Source organism: Erpetoichthys calabaricus, chromosome 12, assembly GCF_900747795.2.
Source record: "Erpetoichthys calabaricus chromosome 12, fErpCal1.3, whole genome shotgun sequence".
In the NCBI taxonomy this organism is placed as follows: domain Eukaryota; kingdom Metazoa; phylum Chordata; class Cladistia; order Polypteriformes; family Polypteridae; genus Erpetoichthys; species Erpetoichthys calabaricus.
Window position 1 is genome coordinate 146,128,628 of NC_041405.2, and position 20,283 is coordinate 146,148,910.

General features: G+C 43.6%; 1 protein-coding gene across 2 annotated transcripts in view; it reads right to left on the reverse strand.

Annotated features, from left to right (window-relative positions):
• sema6bb (sema domain, transmembrane domain (TM), and cytoplasmic domain, (semaphorin) 6Bb) overlaps positions 1-20,283 on the reverse strand; it is a 229,338-nt gene that overhangs the window by 36,056 nt on the left and 172,999 nt on the right. For both annotated transcript variants that reach the window (XM_028816503.2, XM_051935255.1), the window contains exons 3-9: positions 17,929-18,043; positions 17,029-17,089; positions 14,442-14,504; positions 11,951-12,052; positions 11,497-11,587; positions 2,917-3,039; positions 1,484-1,572 (exon numbers count right to left, since the gene is read on the reverse strand). In XM_028816503.2, the coding sequence (XP_028672336.1) occupies positions 1,484-1,572; positions 2,917-3,039; positions 11,497-11,587; positions 11,951-12,052; positions 14,442-14,504; positions 17,029-17,089; positions 17,929-18,043 (644 nt within the window). The remainder of the gene's footprint in view (positions 1-1,483; positions 1,573-2,916; positions 3,040-11,496; positions 11,588-11,950; positions 12,053-14,441; positions 14,505-17,028; positions 17,090-17,928; positions 18,044-20,283) is intronic.

The window sequence follows — 20,283 nt, forward strand, 5'->3', positions numbered from 1 at the left end:
AAGACAACTTGTAAGGAGTACGGCTTGTTATTAGAGCAGGAAACCTCAGGTAATCCAAGGAATAAATCTTGGTAGTGTAGTGACTGGTCTGGGTAAGGGGTCGGCCGTTATAATATCAAGTGGCCTCGCGAAGTCCAACGTTTTCCTAAAAGTGAAAGTGGAGCTTCACCGCGTGCTCGAGTCAGCGGGGGTGCAGCTTAAGCCCAAGCAGGCAGACACAGACGGTGCCAATTAGATTTTATGTTATTTTTTCCAAATACAAATAAATGGCAAAAAATTTGTAGGAAATAAATATTTGTAAAAACCCACTATTTGTGCTTATCTGAATACCGTATTCGGATTCAGCTCCACCTGTACATTACACGTTTAATGAGGACCGGAATGTCACCTAAAACTGAACTCGCTCACGTTCAAGTTTTTAATACGTTACGTTAAGTTCGCCATTCTAAGAAACATGAGCCCGTTCAATGAAGGCGCTCTTCTGAACTCGTTCACGCCCAACACTGTATCTCAAATTGATTCTATTGATTCTCAATATCCTGAATTGCTATATAAAATAAGCCATTTTAATGTTCAAAACTCGCAATACTGAACTATCCATTAATCAGCATATAAAATAAGGAAATGGACTGAAAGAACAACTCAAAATGTGAGCTGTGTGAGCCAACACTAATTAACCTGCCAGCAATAACGGCACCTGGCACCACGCTTGAGTGGGAGGAAGCCACTGCACAAAAACGCCCATTTTGCAGGTGTCAGGGCCCATGCTGGCAAAGATGAAGACTATTGAGACTCTGAGCTTTGGAGTGGCGACACAAAGCCAAGTCATTTTGAAACTGATGGCATCCAAAGGGTGAAGGGCGCAATGAACAACATGCATGGCGGTGGCGGTGGCACCCACGGTAAAGCCAAACGTTAAGCGTCATATTGTGGATTGTCCAGGCCCTTCTCATGTCAACGCTTTGCGTTTGTGGACCCAGCTGAGCCTTGACTGGAGAGTGTGACTTATTCAGTGAGGATCAGTGAGGCCCTGAAGCTTCAACAGTTATGAGGGTCCCGAGGTCTGGGTGACCCCCGTTATCTTCTTTGGTGGTTTGTTTTATTTTTATTTTTTTTAACCACTGTGTCTCAGATTTTGAATGAAACTGCTGTGCCAGATTATCTCACATGTCCAAGTCACTGGTGTGAATACAATTTTCTTAGGTCTAATAGTTTATGAGTTATTGGGTGGGGGAGGGGGTGAAAATTAAAATAAAAAAAAATTAAATTATTATTTTGTATGGATTTACACCTTATTATTATTATTTTTAAAAAACCACAACATTTTTAAGCATCTTGGACTAAAGTCGATTCTGGGGCCCCTAAAGCTTAAGCCTGTTTAGTTTCACAGTAGATTTGCCCCCAAAGCCAAGTCTCGATTTCATGGAATACCCACCCCTAGTCTTCAGTGCCTAACGGTGACAGATTACAAGTTGATGGGTACCTTTTCCAAATAGAGGTATTCCTGCGCGATCTCATGGAAGAAGAAGTAGACGTGTTCTCCCCATTCCAGAGAGTGGACAAAATGAGGATCTGAAAGAGACAGAGGAGGAAAATCATGGAGCCACGGACTTACATAAAGTATGAGAGAGAGAGAGAGAGAGAGGGAGGCTGATGATTCTTATTCTCTTCCTCTGTCCCACTCTCGGCACACACACATTAGAACATGAGAACATTCTAGACAAGAACAGGCCATTCAGCCCAACAAAGCCCCTCAGTCCTCTCCACTTATTTCTTCCAAAAAACCATCAAGTCGAGTTTTGAAAGTCCCTAAAGTCATACTGTCCACCACACTACTTGGTAGCTTATTCCAAGTGTCTATCGTTCTTTGTGTAAAGAAAAACTTCCTAATGTTTGTGTGAAATTTCCCCTTCACAAGTTTCAATTGTGTCCCCGTGTTCTTGATGAACTCATTTTAAATTCCATCCACAGGACTGATTCCCTCCATAATTTCAAACACTTCAATCATGTCACCTCTTAATCTTCTTTTGCTTAAACTGTAAAAGCTCAGCTCTTTTAATCTTTCCTCCTAACTCATCCCCTGTAGCCCTGGACTCAGCCCTGTCGCACTTCTCTGGACCTTTTCTAGTGCTGCTATGTCCTTTTTGTAGCCTGGAGACCAAAACTGCGCACAGGACTCCAGATGAGGCCTCACCAGTGTGTTATAAAGCCTGAGCAGAACCTCCTGTGACTTGTACTCCACACATCAAGGTGCTATATAACTTCACATTCTGTTAGCCTTCTTAATGGCTTCTAAACACTGTCTAGGAGTTGATAGTCAAGTCCACTATATCCTAAATCCTTCTCATAAGGTGGACTCTTGATTTTCCGACCGCCCATTGTGTATTCACACCTAACATTTTTACTTCCTATGTGTCACACTTTACATTTACTGACATTAAATTTCATCTGCCACAAATCTGCTCAAGCCTGTCTGCTATCCAAGTCCTTCTGTAAAAATATAACGGATTCCAAATTATCTGCTAATCCACCTATCTTGGTATCATCTGCAAACTTAACTAGCTTGTTACTTATATTCCTATCTAAATAATTTATATATATTTATTAAGAATAGCAGCAGCCCTAGCACTGACCTCTACTGGACACCACTCTTAACATCACCCAGTTCTGATTTGGTTCCTCGCACCCTCTGCTTCCTCTGTCTGAGCCAATTCTGCACCCGTCTACACAACACACCCTGAACTTCCACTTCTTTTAGTTTGATGCCCACCCTCTCATGTGGCACCTTAACACACACACACACACACACACGAGTCCAATCACACCACTCTACCGGTCCCATTATGCCAATGCTGACTGCCAGACAGAACACCACACCACACCACATGGTAAAGACAATCAATCTTCCTGGCCCACCTTGCAGCCATCTGGATTCATACTTGTTTGTACGCAGGTTTGGGGTGCCCTCCTTCAGACTCCTGTAGATGACGGGGTCGATCCCACGGACGTCTATCGCTGTTGCAGTGTAGAGACTTCCATCTACAAGAGCCAAATTACAGATAAAAAAGAGCATTAGATTATAACCTGAAACCTCTTATATTATCCGTGTGGCTGCTGCCCACCATGAGGCTAATTCTATTGAACGTTTTCTTGTAACGCGATTTCTAAAATGATGGCTTCTGTTTTTGCGCTTCACTTACCCAGCAAGGGCGGACCCCACACGATCCACACACTGAGAGCAATCCAGCTATCAATCTACACTGCCTGGCCCCAAAAAAAATGAAGTCGGACGTTTGAACATTTCATTGGTGCGCCTTCAGCTTTCGTGACGTCATCGTTTCGACGCGCTTAATGCAACTTCTCAAACCACTCTGTAAAGCAGCTTTTCTCAACCGGGGTTCGTTCTGCGAGACATCGCTAGAGGTTCCGAGAGACATGGTAATGAATGGCAGTGGCAAATTAAATAAAGTTGAATAGAGGAAGAAAATAATAAACCTTCTCTAAAAGCAGAGGTGTGACCAGAACATCATGTGTGGGTGGGCATTTGGCTTGTCTGGGGGGGCAAAAAACATCCATCCATTCCCATTTTTGTAGGGAGGTTAAATAATAATAACAACATAGTTTTATGTAACATATAAAAGCAAAAATTGTGGCATAAATCATAACCTATTGTTCAATAAAATCAACAGAGGCAATGGAACTTGTATTATTTTTTGTGAACAAATATAGAAGTACATCTACAAGGTAAATATCAATAAAGTCAAATGTATACAACATACAGTGCGTCCAGAAAGTATTCACAGCGCATCACTTTTTCCACCGGCGCAAGCAGAGCAAGAGCAGAGCAAGAGCCATCAAGAACAACATGGAGGCTGATCAGTGTCGCCACCCTAACTTTCAGCAAAAACTTTGATCGTGTAACCGAAAAAAACAGAAAAACAGACGTGTTAAATATGATAAACATATAAAATGTCTAACTAAATGCAAGAACAGTACACTTCATATTCTGCCATATTGTAATCGAAGAACACCTTAGAATGTCAACATTTATTATCAAACAGTTTCCACGTCGATAGGACGTGACAAGTCACGGGAGTGAGTCATGATGTGACGTCAAGACGTGCTAAATATGATGCTCAGAGTTGATAGTTTTGTCATTGACACGTAAGAAACTATTAACTGATGTACCCAAGAAATTACCTCTCTATTATATAAAAAAATCTTGGGACAAGATGATGCCCCCTACTATCACAAAAGAAATTTTGGCTTGAAAATTGTGTTAACCCTTAAACCGCCAGAACTGGCTATAGTCGGTTCCCAGTGCTAGTTGCCAGCCCGCCGGAGCTGATCAGTCCGTGCCGTCCATTCGTTGAGCAGCCGGATTATGACCACTGGCGCCCCCTAGTGAATCAGCATCACTGTGTCCCTGGGATTCAGCCGCTGCACTAGACTGGCCTGCCGGCATCAACAGCGTTGGCCTTTGCGTGCAGCCAGTTCAAGCGCAGTTGGCTCAGTGATTTACTGAATTTCATCAATGGCGTCAGTTGCACCTTCTACATGTAATAAGAGATTGTTCCAGTAGTTTTTAAATAGTTTTCACAGTTCATTGGCAGTGTGTAAAATGATCGGCATTGCAGTAATGGTGATGTTCTTTGCATGAAAAAAATGTGTTCCATTAAAATGTAACTTTTTCTTGGTGAATTGTGACGTTTCCTTAAAATGTACAGCAAAAAAAGTATTTGGCATCCGGGGGTGCATTAATCCTCCCAAGTATGTGGTGGTTTAAGGGTTAACAAATAACATGGAATCATGACATGCATTGTTAAGACTGGCCCGGCCATAAGTGTGTATGCTGAGGTATGGACTCGGCCAGTTTGGATAGACGTGGATTATAATGTTTGGTTAAAACCTCTGTGGGAGTTTCAAAAAAATAACATAAATTCATGACATCCACTATTGAGATGGGGTAGGCCATATGTCTGTAACTTGAGTTAAGGACAAGGCTGCTTTGGATAGTCGAGGTCTACACATTCGGTTCACATCTGTGTGGCAGAGTCAACAAATAACATTCAATCATGACACCCATTGCTAAGACTGGCCAGTTTGGATAGACGTGGATTATTTATTTATTTTTTTGTTCTTTATTTCGCCTTATACAATTTCTCGTATTAGGAATTTGTTAGTTTTCACATACCCCTTGAGGTCAGAGCACAGGGTCAGCCATTGTACAGCGCCCCTGGAGCAATTAAAGGTTAAGGGTCTTGCTCAAAGGCCCAGCAGAGTAGGATCTCTTTTGGCAGTGACGGGGATTCGAACCTTCGGGATACCAGCACAGATCCTTAGCCTCAATGTTTGGTTAAGACCTCTGCGGGAGTCTCAAAAAAATAACATAAATTTATGTCATCCACTATTGAGATGAGGCAGGCCATACGTCTGTAACTTGAGTTAAGGACAAGGCTGATTTGGATAGTTGAGGTCTACACATTCGGTTTACATCTGTGTGGCAGGGTCAACAAATAACATTCAGTCATGACACCCATTACTAAGACTGGCCAGACCATAAGTGTGTATGCTGAGGTATGGACTCGGCCAGTTTGGATACATGAGGATTATAACTTTTGGTTAAGACATCTGTGGGAGTTTCAAAAAATAACACAGAATCATGACGTCCAGAATTTGGATTGAGCAGGTAACAAGCCCGCATCTTGACTTAGGGACTAAGCTAATTTGGATAGGTGAGGTCTACACATTTGGTTCACATCTGTGTGGCAGTGTCAACAAATAACATTCAATCATGACATCCACTATTAAGACTGGCCAGGCCAAGTTCAGAACTGGGATTGAGCAGGAAGCAAGCCTGCGTCTTGCCTTAGGGACGAAGCTAATTTCGATAGTTGAAGTCACATATGTGTGGCAGTGTTAACCCTTAAATCACCACAACCAGCTATAACCGTTTCCCAGCGCTAGTTGCCAGCCCGCCGGAGCTGATCAGTCCGTGCCGTCCATTCGTTGAGCAGCCAGATTATGACCACTGGCGCCCCCTAGTGAATCAGCATCACTGTGTCCCTGGGATTCAGGCGCTGCACTAGACTGGCCTGCTGGCATCATCGGCGTTGGCCTCTGTGTGCAGCCAGTTCAAGCGCAGTTGGCTCAGTGATTTACTGAATTTCATCAATGGCGTCAGTTGCACCTTCTACATGTAATAAGAGATTGTTCCAGTAGTTTTTACAGTTCATTGACTGTGTGTAAAATGATAAGCGTTGCAGTAATTGTGATGCTCTTTGTATTAAATAAAATGTGTTCCATTAGAATTTCACTTTTTCTTGGTGAATTGTGACATTTACTTAAAAAGTGCAGCAAAAAAGTATTTGGCATCGGGGGGTGCATTAATCCCCCCAAATATGTGGAAGTTTAAGGGTTAAAAGAATTACAGATTGGGACCTGAAGTCAAAAGCACAGAAACAGAACATAGGAGTGGCTCTGGCTGTAGTGAGCCCTCCTGGACACAGTTGCGGTCTCAGTTGGGTCACCTGGTAGGAGTGAAGGCAGGTTCTGTCGCTGACGATGTGTCCAAGTGCACACACTCACGCAGCGGGATCCCCTTCTCTGCTATAACGCATGCAGTCATTAAACCCAACGCTCCTCGCTTCTGACTTTGCGGCGGCAGTTACTATGACGACGTTTGCGTTTTGACCGGGTACACGTCGAGTCCAGTAGGCCTTTCCTGTTCCTGGAAGACGCATCCACCCCGCCGTCGGCGTCACACAGCGTGATCCTACCTAGAGGAGAAAAATGAAAACATTCATGGAGGCGCATATCTGCACTTCGACTGTTTAAAAGGTAAGCGCCTTTATTGCTGTTTTGCCCTCCTCTTTGAACGTTCTCCTATAATATGGTAGTGCCTGGCAAGCCGCTTTACCACAATGACATTTGTCGGCCTCTTCTTGGGATCACACACACACACACACACACACGACTTGTGCATTAACAAAAGCAGCTCCATTCTCACGAGGGGCCCTTAGTGAATCGCTCCAATTGCGTTATGAGAACCGGACATGGCGACAAATGGACTTTTTGTTTTGCTGGCAAATACAAGTGCAGACGTTTTAATGTATGTGCACCTGGACCATCCAAAATGGGATGTAGCACCTCGCTCCTCTGTTAATGGCTTCCAGCACAGCGAGCGTAACAGAGTGAAGGTGGCTGATATTCCTGACTTGTTCACCAGTTCCCTGACAAGTAACAACGGATATAAACCGTCAAAAAAGCCAAAACACAGAATTGGCCCTCAGAGTCTGCACATCATTTTCGTCCTTGTGAGGTTTAATACGTTTGCACCGTCAACACACATCATGATTTGAATTATTATCCACAACTCGGTTACTCAGCAGGTTTGGATGCAATTCCCTACCTGACCACAGGTGTCGCCATTTCCCAGTTTCTCTGTCCTGGGTCAGGGTTGTCGTCAGTCAATGCACGCCTGTTCCCACCAGGCAAATGGTCTTTTAAAGATCCCACCTTTGCATGGAAGGTTTCTCTCATTTTGGGCCCCCTTTCTGTGCACACACAACGTTTCTAAATCTGAACCCAGGCCTCCACCAACCCTGAACTGAAATTAAATTCATTTCAAAATGGAGGGATGGGCAGATGGATGACGATCTGATAACCTTCAACGTGAAAAACGAGGAAAAGGAAAATCCAAAAAGGGGTGGGAGTGGGTCGAGTGATCTTGGGCTGCTCCCCGTTCTGCACCTTACCCTGGTCAATTAAAAAATATGGGGGGATGTGTTTGATTATTATACTTGTAAGCATTTAACAGCAGGCTCTGAGGGCCAAAATAACAAATGCAAAAATAAATAAATTCCAGGGAGATGTGTGAAGAGCTGGCATTTCGAGTAAATTGCCTTCCTTCAATAGGAAAGGACACAAAAGGTCCCTGAAATTATCTTCTAATTACGTGCCACACAAGATTGTCACGGCGGCTGCAGTGGCAGAGTGGTTTACCGTCGGCTGCTTATAATAACCCTTTTCTTGAAGAACAAAGGGGTGTAGAAGAAAATCAAAAGAGACAAGGATCAATCACTAATGAAATGTTAGGCCACTCTCAGGACGGACAAAAAAGGCTTGACAACAAACTTGAGTATCGTGTGGATTGAGAATTAGCAGGCTTTTGTTAACACGCCACACTCTGGGATCTACCAGGCCTGCCCGACAACAATCTGAGCCACGAAGGAGAGGAAAGAGAAGGAAATAAAACGCCAACCTGTACCTGCTGTGACTGTGGCACAAAAAAAAAAAAGTGGTGTGAGGCTTCCAAAATATAACCACGAAGCAGGCCAGAAACCGAAATAGCCTGCCCCGATAAGGAACATTGTGGAATTTTTACAAGTCGGGCTGGGCCAAGTGAGCTTTGCCTTCGAATTTTCAGAAATATATTAGCAAAGTCCCAGAATATAATCAAAAACAGCTCACAGGGGAGAGGATTACCATAAACCCCTGGCATGTAGAGAGATGGGCGAGAAAAGAATCGTAATAATAAGGGAGAATTTAAATCCAAAAAAGCTCAATAGGCAGCTTCCTCGACCTCATGGCCTGGTTTTTGTCACTTGTACGACCCTTCTACTAAGTGGGTTGTGGGGCCTGTACTAATCAGTCCAATCAGTTCAAGTGGTCACAGGTGGGCTTCAACTGTCATTAGAATGGGAGGCATCTGAGCCAAATGGCAAGTGTTCGATGTACGATTTGAGTTTTTACTTTTCATACATTTGCAAAAATCCCCACAATCCTGTTTTTGCTTGGTCATTCTGGGATACCATGTGCTGTCTGAGAAGAGCACGAGGCTGCAACCAAACGCAATGTGAAAAAGTGAAGGGGTCCGAATCCTTCCTGAAGGGACTGCACTCGTCCGCTTTCTGCTTACAAATATGAAGACAAGCAGTTTGAGATGAGCCACGGTGGCCATCGTCTCAATTGCTGATGCGGAAATGGGAGTCCGTCTGCCACAGAAAGACCACCTTTGCCACCAAGAGCCTGATTTAGTTGTGTTAGCTAATTGGTTGCATTTTGCTCTCTCTGTAGACCAGGAAGACCCCAAGCAATTTGGAAAGCTGTGGGCTCCTCCAGTCTGTAGTGACATAAGCAGACAAATGTACACTAGAAACAGGCACACATATAGTGTACTCTAGTCTGACATGTACCCATGCCTGTCTGTGGATCACCTTATCAGCACAGGTCAGGTATGCGATACCACCCTGGGACGAGAGGGGGCGCTGTCGCTAACAGTCTTGTTTCTTCCCAGCACTCTTAAGGTAACAGAGTGGATCTTGAGAGCGATGCCATAGGGGAATCATTTTAGGTTCCCAAAAGACCCATCCACCTGAAGGTTCCAGAAAGAGCTTTTACTTATTTAGATCAGTAACCGGCACCCAGTGGCGTAGCTCGAGTTCGTGCCACTCGGGGTTTGGGGCGGGGCTTCAATTTTCCGCCCTCCAACGTATCTGAATATGTTAACCTATTTAAATAGGAAATTAAAATGACGTATACAGAAAAATTAAGATACATTTTGCATAGATTTATTTATATACTAATCATTTAGCCCGTTACAATAACGGGCGCTAGAACAGTAGTGCATAAACATTAGTAGGAACAGTCTATATTAAATGGCAAGGGACCTTGACCTCATTCTTTTTGTTGGTCGTATTTTTCTTTCTTTCAGCCTTTCTTTTGTTGATGTTTACTTGCTGAGCTGACCGTTCTTCGTGGGCTGCCGCCGTGTATTGTGTGTCTTTAATTTTCTGTGACAGTAATACTGTCCGCTGGCTTGTATGTCCGTAATATACCTTTAATTTTTTCTGGCGGTAGGCCTAATACAGGCGTGCGTGTCGGTAATATGCCTTTAATCTCCTCTGACAGTAATACTGGCTTGTATGTGGCTGTAATATGAGTCACTGTATTGTGTACCTTTAATTTCCTCTCGCAGTAATACTGGTTTGTATTTCCGTAAAACGCCTTTAACTTTCTCTGACAGTAATATCGCGCATCGCACCGTGACCCGCGCATGCGCACTTCACCAGAAGACACACACGGACACCTGGACTCACACGGGGATTTTATTAAAGAGGATAAACAGCAATATTTTTTTCACATATACTGTAATTATTTATAAGCATCAACTAGACAAGAATATAGTACAGACGCACTGATAAGCCGTGTTCTGATTATTAGTTTAATATAATTACGCTGCGAAAACCAGAATCGGTGTGGTGTACAAGTGATAGGTGGGGATGAGCAAGAACGCATTCGGATTGTTAACGAAACGAAATTATACATTGTGAATTAGTTGTTTATCTTCCTAGAAATTATTATCGGTGTAATGAATTTGTGAATATCCCCTTGGGATTAATAAAGTATCTATCTATCTATCTATCTATCTATCTCTGTCTAATGTTTCTGTTTATTTTTGTTATTGCCTCATAAATTTCAACTGCAGTGTCTGATGCCGTCACAGAAGGACTGTCTGAAAATGATTTTTGAAGCATTTGTGGATGAAAATCAGAGAATTTCACTTTTTTCATTCATGAGTGATATTTTTTCGAACCCTGCTGTTTACACGTGAAGTGTTCTGAGCATTTAGGCCAATAATGCCGCTCCCAAAAATGTGCCGCCCGGGGCGGACCGCCCCCTCCGCTCGCCCATAGCTACGCCACTGCCGGTACCACAAGTAAATAACCACATGTAGATGATAAACAGATCTGTGAAATACCAATAGCTCATGATATTAAATGGACTGTCACTGTATACAATAACAGGCTAAATCCAGGTTTTAATCTGTTATTGTCCTGCTAGGTAGCCTGCCAAACATTTTTTTTTCTCTCGCTACACATTAGGAAGTTTTTCAAAGCACAAAGAAAAAAAAACTTCATATGCAAAGATAATGAAGTGGTGCTTTGTGAAGCAATGGGTTCTACAAACGAACCACACATCCCAGTAAGAACCATAAAATGCCAGAGTGCGCGCAGCTCCGACAAGACCCTGCCCTCATCGCGCTGAGACGCCCCGCCCCATTCCAGAAGGAAGCGTCTCAGGGTGCCATCATCGCGTTAAAACGCCCCGCCCACTTCCAGAAGGACTTGGCTCAGTCTTGACCCGAGCCTCCTGCAGGACGGAGCTCCACAAGACACAGGCAGACCGTTAGCAGGGAACCATCAGAGGCTGCGATTCGTGTGCTTTATTTTCTGAGCTTGCGCAATCGAGCGCCTTGTTTATTTTGCTGCCGAGCCGTTTTATTTGTTGGTTTGTTATTAAACGGAGTGGCCCCTCATCTTTTCTTTGGACTTTGTCTGTACCCGACACAATAAAATCCTCCGCTTACCAATCCAAAGTGCGCTAACATCTGCCTTTCCATCTGGATGTACAGAACATTTAAAAATAAACTATCAAGTTAAAAAAAAAAACTATTATATTTAGACATCAAGCTCCCTGGTCGCCAGACATCACCTGCAAGTATGGCAACGCTGTTGTACTGGACGTCCTGTGGGCATCTTGCGGTTCCACTGACTGGGTCTCCGATCCGCTCCAGAGAGTCTGCCTGAAAGCACATAAACACGCGTTAGAGGCGCACTTGGCCGTCTGCTTCACAACTCAGGCACAGATGTTGACTACCAGAGGCAAACGGTGCCTGGCTGGTGAACCGATAAACAGAAAAGAGAGAACGAAAAATAAAAATTAAATAAATAAATCACCCTCACTAGCTCACCTGTTACAAGAGAAAGAGAAAAGGGTACTAAAACCACTAGGGGGCAGCAGAGGACAAAAAAGTGTCACTGGGAAAGGGCGGTTTGTCAAGTTGGGAAGAATGAAAGGAAAACGAGCCGAGAAGGAGAACTGGAAATGAAATAGGAGGGTCTCTGACGAGCCTCGCCGCCAACGCCCACCGATGGCTGCAACTCACCCCAAGTTTTATACAAGTTGAGCTGAACGCATTCGTCCCGCAGGCGAACAGAGTTCCATTGTCAAAGGACAGCAGGACCTTCACAAAGTTCCGACACTCTTCCTAGCGCAGGAAAAGAAAAAGAAAAATCATGAGACCACGTCTTGGGGGTCCAACGGTGTAGGCAATAAGGTACCCTGGGAGTGCCCCTGATTCTACAGGCCTGAAGAGCGTCACTGGCATTAAAAGTGAGAGGTATGTCTGAGGCCAATGGAAAGCTACTTGGTACATGCAGTAAATTTAGGAAGCACTTTACTGTGTTGGAGATTCATTTTAAATGGATACATGTGCCATTTTTGCCCATCAATCTAAACTCAATAACCTGCAACGAGAAAGTGAACATGTTTTCAGAAAGGTCAGAAAATGTATTAAAAAATCCAAACCTGAAATCTCTTCTTCCTAGGCGTATTCAGAGCCTTTGATGTGCCCCTCCACATTGTGCTCGGGTGCCTCCCGTTTGCTTTAATTCTCCTTGAGATGTTTCTAGAACTTGATTAGACTCCACCTGTGGTCAACTGAAGTGACTTAGAAAGTCACACGTCCAGCAATTCACACGGCACGCCAGGACAGAAACCCAAGAGGTCCAATGAGAAGTGACCATATGTAACACGCCAAGTGTTCTCATTAGCTTCAAGGATGGTGAAATGGAACAAATCTGGCTTCACCAGGACTTCCTAGAGTTGTCCACCTGGCCAAACGGACTAACCGGGCAGGAAGGGCTTAGTGAAGGGAGGTGGTCACTCTAACAGAACTTCTGCAGAGATGGGAAGAACCCCTGAGAAGGACGACCATCACAGCAGCACCCCATCAATCAGATGGAGGCCACGCTTGAATGAAAAGCAAATGTCAGACTTGGAGAGCATGAGTCAGATGAATTCTGGGGGCAAAACCCCAAGCATTATGTTTGGCAAAGATTGGGCACAACTCATACAATACAATTTATTTTTGTATAGCCCAAAATCACACCAGGAGTGCCACAATGGGTTTTAACAGGCCCTGCTTCTTGACAGCCCCCCAGCCTTGACTCTCTAAGAAGACAAGAAAAAACTCCCAAATAAAGAAACGGAAGAAGCCTTGGGAATGGCAGTTCAAAGAGAGACCCCTTTCCAGGTAGGTTGGGCGTGCAGTGGGAGTCAAAAAAGGGGGGTCAATACAATAAAATACCCAGAACAGAACACAAGTAATCCTTAATACAGTATAACAGTGCAACAGAAATATTACAAGTACAGAGCATCATCCCTATGGTTGGCATAGTGGTGGCAGCATAAAACAAGAGGGACAGAGAGGTCCTTGAAGACAACCTGCTGCAGAGTGCAGACCACCTCAGACTGGGGACCCCACAATCATCTGAAGCATACAGTCCAGTCAGCGCTGCCGTGAGTGTCCTTGAGTGGTCCAGACTTAAAGCCCATATAACATCTGTAGAGTGTCCTGACTGCAGACGCTCCCCATCCAATCTCATGGAGAACAATGAGATGAACTTCCCAAATCCAGGAGTACAAAGCTCGTAGAGACTTCTCCAAAAAGGACTTAAAACTGGAATTGCTGGCAAAGGGGCTTAAACAAAGTACTGAATGAAGGGTCCAAATACTTTCATGAATGAGAGAGTTCAGTTTTTGATTTTTAATAAATTTGCAGACATTTCTGAAAACATGCCGTCGTCATGGGTTACCGAGTGTACACTGATGGGCATCTATCCATTTAAAATGTAAAGTGTGTAAAAACCAAAGGGATCCGAATTCTTTCCACGTCCACTGTAATAAAGGGGTTTCTGCTGCAGGGCATCGAAGTCTTGGCAGGGGCTCAAGGGCAGCTTACAGGGTAACAGGGTATCTTGTGCATATGCCAGGTACAAGCGGGCGGTGCCAGCACTTCAAGGGCACCAAGCAGCAGTGTGAGTGGTTGTGAAGCAGCATTGGCTTCTTTCAGTTGCTTCAGGTCGCCAAACAGGTTGTGCCAATGCTTCCAGAACAGTAAAAAGTTGAGAGATGTGCCAGGAGGTTGTGCCAGGGAGCCTGGCAGGTGTTTGTGCGTAAGCAGAGCGTGATGCCAGTGACTCACTCCGCTCAAAAGGCTGCACGCTGGCATTTCTGAAGGGAGGGCACAGAGTGGCAGGGTGCCGGCACAAGTGCTTCTCACGCCACCCACATCACCACCTAGAGAGGGTTACTCACCAGAGGCCAGAGCCGACGGTAATAGAATTAGGAAGTGTAATTTTCTACCGAATTAGCAGGACTTGCACATTCTGATCGGCCAACCAGAAATAATTAATTGCAAATCCAATTACCTCGATGGCTAATAAATCACTTCTGACAAAATCATTTCGTTAAAATCCAACTACAACATGCCGTGACAAAGCAGCCATGCGAGGAGGCTGCAGGTGGAGCACAGTGGGGGCACCGCATGGCCCATGCCAGGCTTCTGCACACGGATGGGCAGCTGCCAGCCTCACCTTCCTCTTCCCCCTCTGCAAGCACTTCTTGATGTTCTCTTCGGTGGGCTCCCATGTGATCTTCTGCAGGAAGACAGACAGACAGACGGTGAGACCAGTGGACATAACACAGGATGCACCCGCACATAGTAAGCACTTCACTCTGCTGTGCCCAGCAATTTAAGAAAAGGAGTTTGCTGAAATGTAGGGGGCACATCATTTTAAAATGGCATATATGCATCAGGCAGGGGGCAGCACAAAGTGGCCAGGGGCAATACAGGGAAGCAGGATGGCAAAACTGGACCAAGACATGGATGACACTGGATTGCATTTTTTATGTATGAAGGGACAGGGTGGCACAGACTTCCACATTAGAAAAGGTGCAGCATAGACTGGCAAAATCCCATTAGGTTAGAGGTAGTGGAGTGTGGCAAATTAAAGAGGGTTGTATGGGGTGACAAATCAGGGCATGGGCAGCACAGCCCAACATTGTTATTTTAGGGAAGGGCAGTGAAGTACAGCATAAGACTGGCAAATTAAGGCAGGGGCAATACAGATTGGCATATTAATGAAGAAACAGTAGAGATAGACAAGGGAACAGTATGGACTGGTATAGTAAGAAAGGCACAATACAGATAGGCACAATAAGGGAAGGACAGTACAGATTAGAGGCAGCAGAGACTGGCACATTAGGCCATGGGCAAGAACAGACAGACATATTCAGGCACATTAAAAAAGGAGCAGTATAGAGTGGTCTGTTAACAAATGGGCAGTAAAGACTGGCATACAAAGGTAGGAACAGAATTATGTTAAGGCAGAGGAAGCACAGAGTGGCACACAAAGGCACAGGGCAACACAGATTGGTATATTCAGGCAGAGGAAGTGCTCTGATAAGTCATGGGAATATTTGGAAGGGGCAGTAGAGAGTGGCATATCAAAAGTAGCAGTGAATGGCATTTTAAGACAGGGAAAGTACAGACTGGCATATTCTGGCAAAGGAAGTACAGAGTGCCAAATTTATGATGAAGACTATAGAAAGACATACCAAGAAGGGGGGAATACAGACTGGCATAGAAAAGAAGGTGCAGTACAGAATGATACATCAAGAGGTGTGCAGTAAAGACTGGCATATTAAAGAAGAAGACTATATCACATCATTCTAAGATGGGGAAACCCAGACTGGCATATTCAGGCAAAGGCAGTGCAGAGTGGCACATTAAAGAAGACTATAGATTGACATAGCAAAAAATGTAAAGTATAGACTGGCATATTCAAGCAAAGTGAAGCACAGACTGGCATATTAAGGAGCACTAAAGAATGACATAATAAGAAATGGACAATAAAGACTGGCATAGTAAAGGAGGTGCAGTACAGAGTGGCACATCATGGGCTGTGCTGAACAAACTGGTATATTAAAGAAGATGACTAGTTTAGAATGACACAGACTGGCATATTCAGGCAAAGGCAGTACAGACTGGCAAATTAAAGAAGGAGCACTATACAATGGCATATCAAGAAATGAGCAACACAGACTGGCATAGTAAATGAGGTGCAGTATAGAAAGATATATCAAGGAATGTGCAATACAGACTGGCATATTAAGGAAGAGGTAGAAGATATTGGCATATTAAATCAAAAGTAGCATTGAATGACATACTAAGACAGGGGCAGCACAGGCTGGTAAATTCAGGTGAAGGCAGTACAGACTGGCATATTAAAGAATACCACGGAATGGAATACCAAGAAATGGGCAGTACAGACTAGCATATTTAAGCAAAGGCAGTAAAGACTGGCATACTGAGGAAGGAGCACTATAGCATGAAACACCAAGAAATGGGCAATTAAAACGGACATAGTAAAGAATGACATGTCAAGGAATGAGCAGTACAGCTTGGCATACAAAGGAAGGGGCAGTAGAGATTGGCATATTGAGTCAGAAGTAACACCAATTGGCATACTAAGACAGGGGAAACACAAACTGGCATATTCAGGTGTAGGCAGTACAGACTGGCATATTAAAGAAGATGACTATAGAATGATATACCAAGAAATGGGCAATACAGACTGGCATATTACAGAAAGGACAGTAGAAGTAATAATAACATCACATGTAGGGACAGAGTTTGAGAGGAATGAAGAAAATGAAGACACAATCATAAAAAAGTTTCAAAACAATACAATATTTCAGGAATGGCATATTAAGGAGGGGACGGTGCTGACTGGCTTATTATAGAGGCAGCAGTACAGAGAAACATATTAAGGATCGGCATACTTATATTTGAGCACTGGCAGCACAGAGTGGCATATCTATATTAGAACACAGGCAAACAGAATACAAAGACTAAATGGCATATCGACAGGAGAGCACAGAGTGGCACATAAGGGCAAGGGTATCTACTTTAACTTTAAAATGCAGACCTTACCAGGACCTTGTCAATCCGAGTGAACCAGAGTCACAGTAAGGTAACAGCTACTCAGAGTGCTACATCTGCCTTGGGGCATATATAGGGCACATTGGCATAACAACAACTGAGAACAAATAGAAATCGGCTTTATCACCTGTTGTGTTCTGAGCCACCCTGCTTCAGGCCTTGGCAGTGATACTTACCTTGCGGTAGAATATTTCATCTTGCGGCTGATGTTCCAGGTCTAAGCTGTAGATGCTATCCCTGGCATGACACAGAGAAAGATGGCAAGTTGTTAGACTGAGCTTTTTAACCATCTTCGGTCCCCTCCTCCATTTCTTTGGCCAAATTACAGTAAGTACAGAAAGACGTGTTTAGCCAATTGGCACTGCTGCTATATACATCCCACTAAGTCTGCCAGCAGGAATGGAATGCTGTGTGAAGGACTGGCCAGGATAGTCTGCTTTAAGATCTTCTGTGGCCCCCCGATGTCCCTTCTTAATAATAAAGACTTTGTTGAAATGGGACTTCAGACAGTCAGGCTGGGTGCCCATCAAATCACTGAGACTTGCAAAGGAGCTCCAAAGCTCCACAAGTAGAGCTGAAGTCAAACTTGATTGACGGTTACCTCGCCCCTTAGTCCCGCCCACAAGAAAGCCGGTCTGCTGCAATACCCAATGTGACATAAACTCACAATCTAATTGGCTTCTCAGCGGAGCTCCTGAGTGGAGGGCCTGAAGAAGCACACGTGTTTTGCTGCTTTTTTCATGGAAAACTACATTGTGGTAATGAATTTTGTAAATAAAATGAATTTTGTTGTCATGAGTTTTTTTTTTTAACATTAGTTCCACAGGAAATTGACCAGGATCTCATTAAAATGGAGTTTGTTCTAATGGAATTTGACCTCTTCATCTGTAAACTTCTAATTAAAACTACAAGTCACCCAAATACTGTTCCCCCGCCCCCACTAACTCACTCCACCATCCCAAGTTATTGACATACAGTATTAATAATCTAAAAATTAAATTAAGTAAATGAGCTCCTTCTTGGGATCCCCCCTTTGAGGTGGGCACATTTTCATTGGTGAGTTTTGCACCACTCACCTGCCTCCAATGAGCAGGGTGCGTTTGAGTTTCAGCACAGTCACAATGTGGAGATTCCTCGGACTCGACTGGGATGCATACGCCCGTCCAGTGAACACCGCATACTCTGACACAGCTGAATGGAGAAAAGCAAGAGGAGCAAAGGGTGAGGTTGGGGTGGCGACGGGCACACATGTACCACCAGTAGCAGAATTCAATTTTTCCAAGTTTTCATTTTTCAACCCCGTACAAAGTATTAAAAAACTTTAGATCTTCAGTCATGTGCTGCCACCAGGGAACGCCAAAACAAAGCAAACCCGCTTCAACAGATAGATGTCTTAACCTCCATGGTGTTGGTAATCCTGAGTGTCTCTCGGGCTGGAACTCTGTGTAAAAACGGTTAAGCCCGAGTGCCCCTCGGGTTCAGCTTTTATGATCTGATGTAAAGTATTGAGTCTCAATATCGATTCTGTTGCCATCTAGTGGACAAAATCACATCATGCAGCAAAAAATAAATTGTGACTATTTTATTATTACAGTAATCCCTCCTCCATCGCGGGGGTTGCGTTCCAGAGCCACCCGCCAAATAAGAAAATCTGTGAAGTAGAAACCATATGTTTATATGGTTATTTTTATATTGTCATGCTTGGGTCACAGATTTGCACAGAAACACAGGAGGTTGTAGAGAGACAGGAACGTTATTCAAACACTGCAAACAAACATTTGTCTCTTTTTCAAAAGTTTAAACTGTGCTCCATGACAAGACAGAGATGACAGTTCTGTCTCACAATTAAAAGAATGCAAACATATCTTCCTCTTCAAAGGAGTGCGCCTCAGGAGCAGAGTCTGTCAGAAAGACAGAGGAAAGCAAACAAATCAATAGGGCTGTTTGGCTTTTAAGTATGCGAAGCACTGGCGGTACAAAGCTGTTGAAGGCGGCAGCTCACACCCCCTCCGTCAGGAGCAGAGAGAGAGAGAGAGAGAGAGAAAAGCAAAACAGTGAAAAATCAATACGTGCCCTTCGAGCTTTTAAGTATGCGAAGCACCGTGCAGCATGTTGCTTCAGGAAGCAGCTGCACACAGAAGGTAGCAACGTGAAGATAATCTTTCAGCATTTTTAGACGAGCGTCCGTATCATCTAGGTGTGCGAACAGCCCCCCTGCTCAATCCCCCTACGTCAGGATCAGAGAATGTCAGCACAAGAGAGAGAGAGAGAAAAGTAAGTTGGGTAGCTTCTCAGCCATCTGCCAATAGCGTCCCTTGTATGAAATCAACTGGGCAAACCAACTGAGGAAGCATGTACCAGAAATTAAAAGACCCATTGTCCTCAGAAATCCGCGAACCAGCAAAAAATCTGCGATATATATTTAAATATGCTTACATATAAAATCCGCGACAGAGTGAAGCCGCGAAAGGCGAAGCGCGATATAGCAAGGGATTACTGTACCACGCTTTATATTAACATCATCTGTTTGTTGTCTGGTACAAATCCTGTAATCGATATTTAACCCACTTCCTATTGTCCAAGTGACTTGAAATTTTGCACACATACTCACTTCCGATGACAATACAGGAATCAATAATCAGTCTCACTAATTGATCAATTAATCCATGTTAATTAAGAAATGAAATGTTCATATGAAGCATAGTTCAAGATTTCACCAATAGATGGCGCTAGTAATGGATAGCAATATTAAAGGAAGTGTTCAAATATGGATTACAAAATTATACTAAAACAAACCCAAGACTAAAAAGTTGAAAATAATATATATATAAAAATACTTTTTAAAAAACACACTTATATTAAGTTAAAAAGTGTACTAAAAAGTAAAAAATAAGTCTCTCATACATCACTCATAAAATAAACGTTGGGTGCTTTTGCTAAGATTTTAAGAAGTGTTTTTTGAATGTTGATTGTTGAAAAGCGCCCACGCTTTTATTTTATGAGTGATGTATGAGAGACTTATTTTTTACTTTACTTAGTGTGGTTTTTAAAAAAGTACTTTTTATATCCTTATATACAATTTGATAGTATCCGTATGTATGGTGTTCATGTCAATACCTCGACTCAATACAAGTTAGAAGCATGAGTAATGATGGCTGGGTATTAACAACGGTCATTGTTTAAATTTTAGCTGATCTCAGATCTAAAATGAGTGACGATCGCAACGCGGCCACAACAGCAGCGGCCGCGGAAAGGATGCGTAGGAAATGAAGTCACATGACTGACGAGGAACGTAGACTTGCTAATGTGACCAGACGTACACAACGTGCACAACAAACGGATGAGCAGCGTGCGGCTATAAATGCTACTAACGCTGAAAGAAATCGTGCACAAGCGACTGAAGAAGCTCTATCAGCCGCAAATGCAGCACG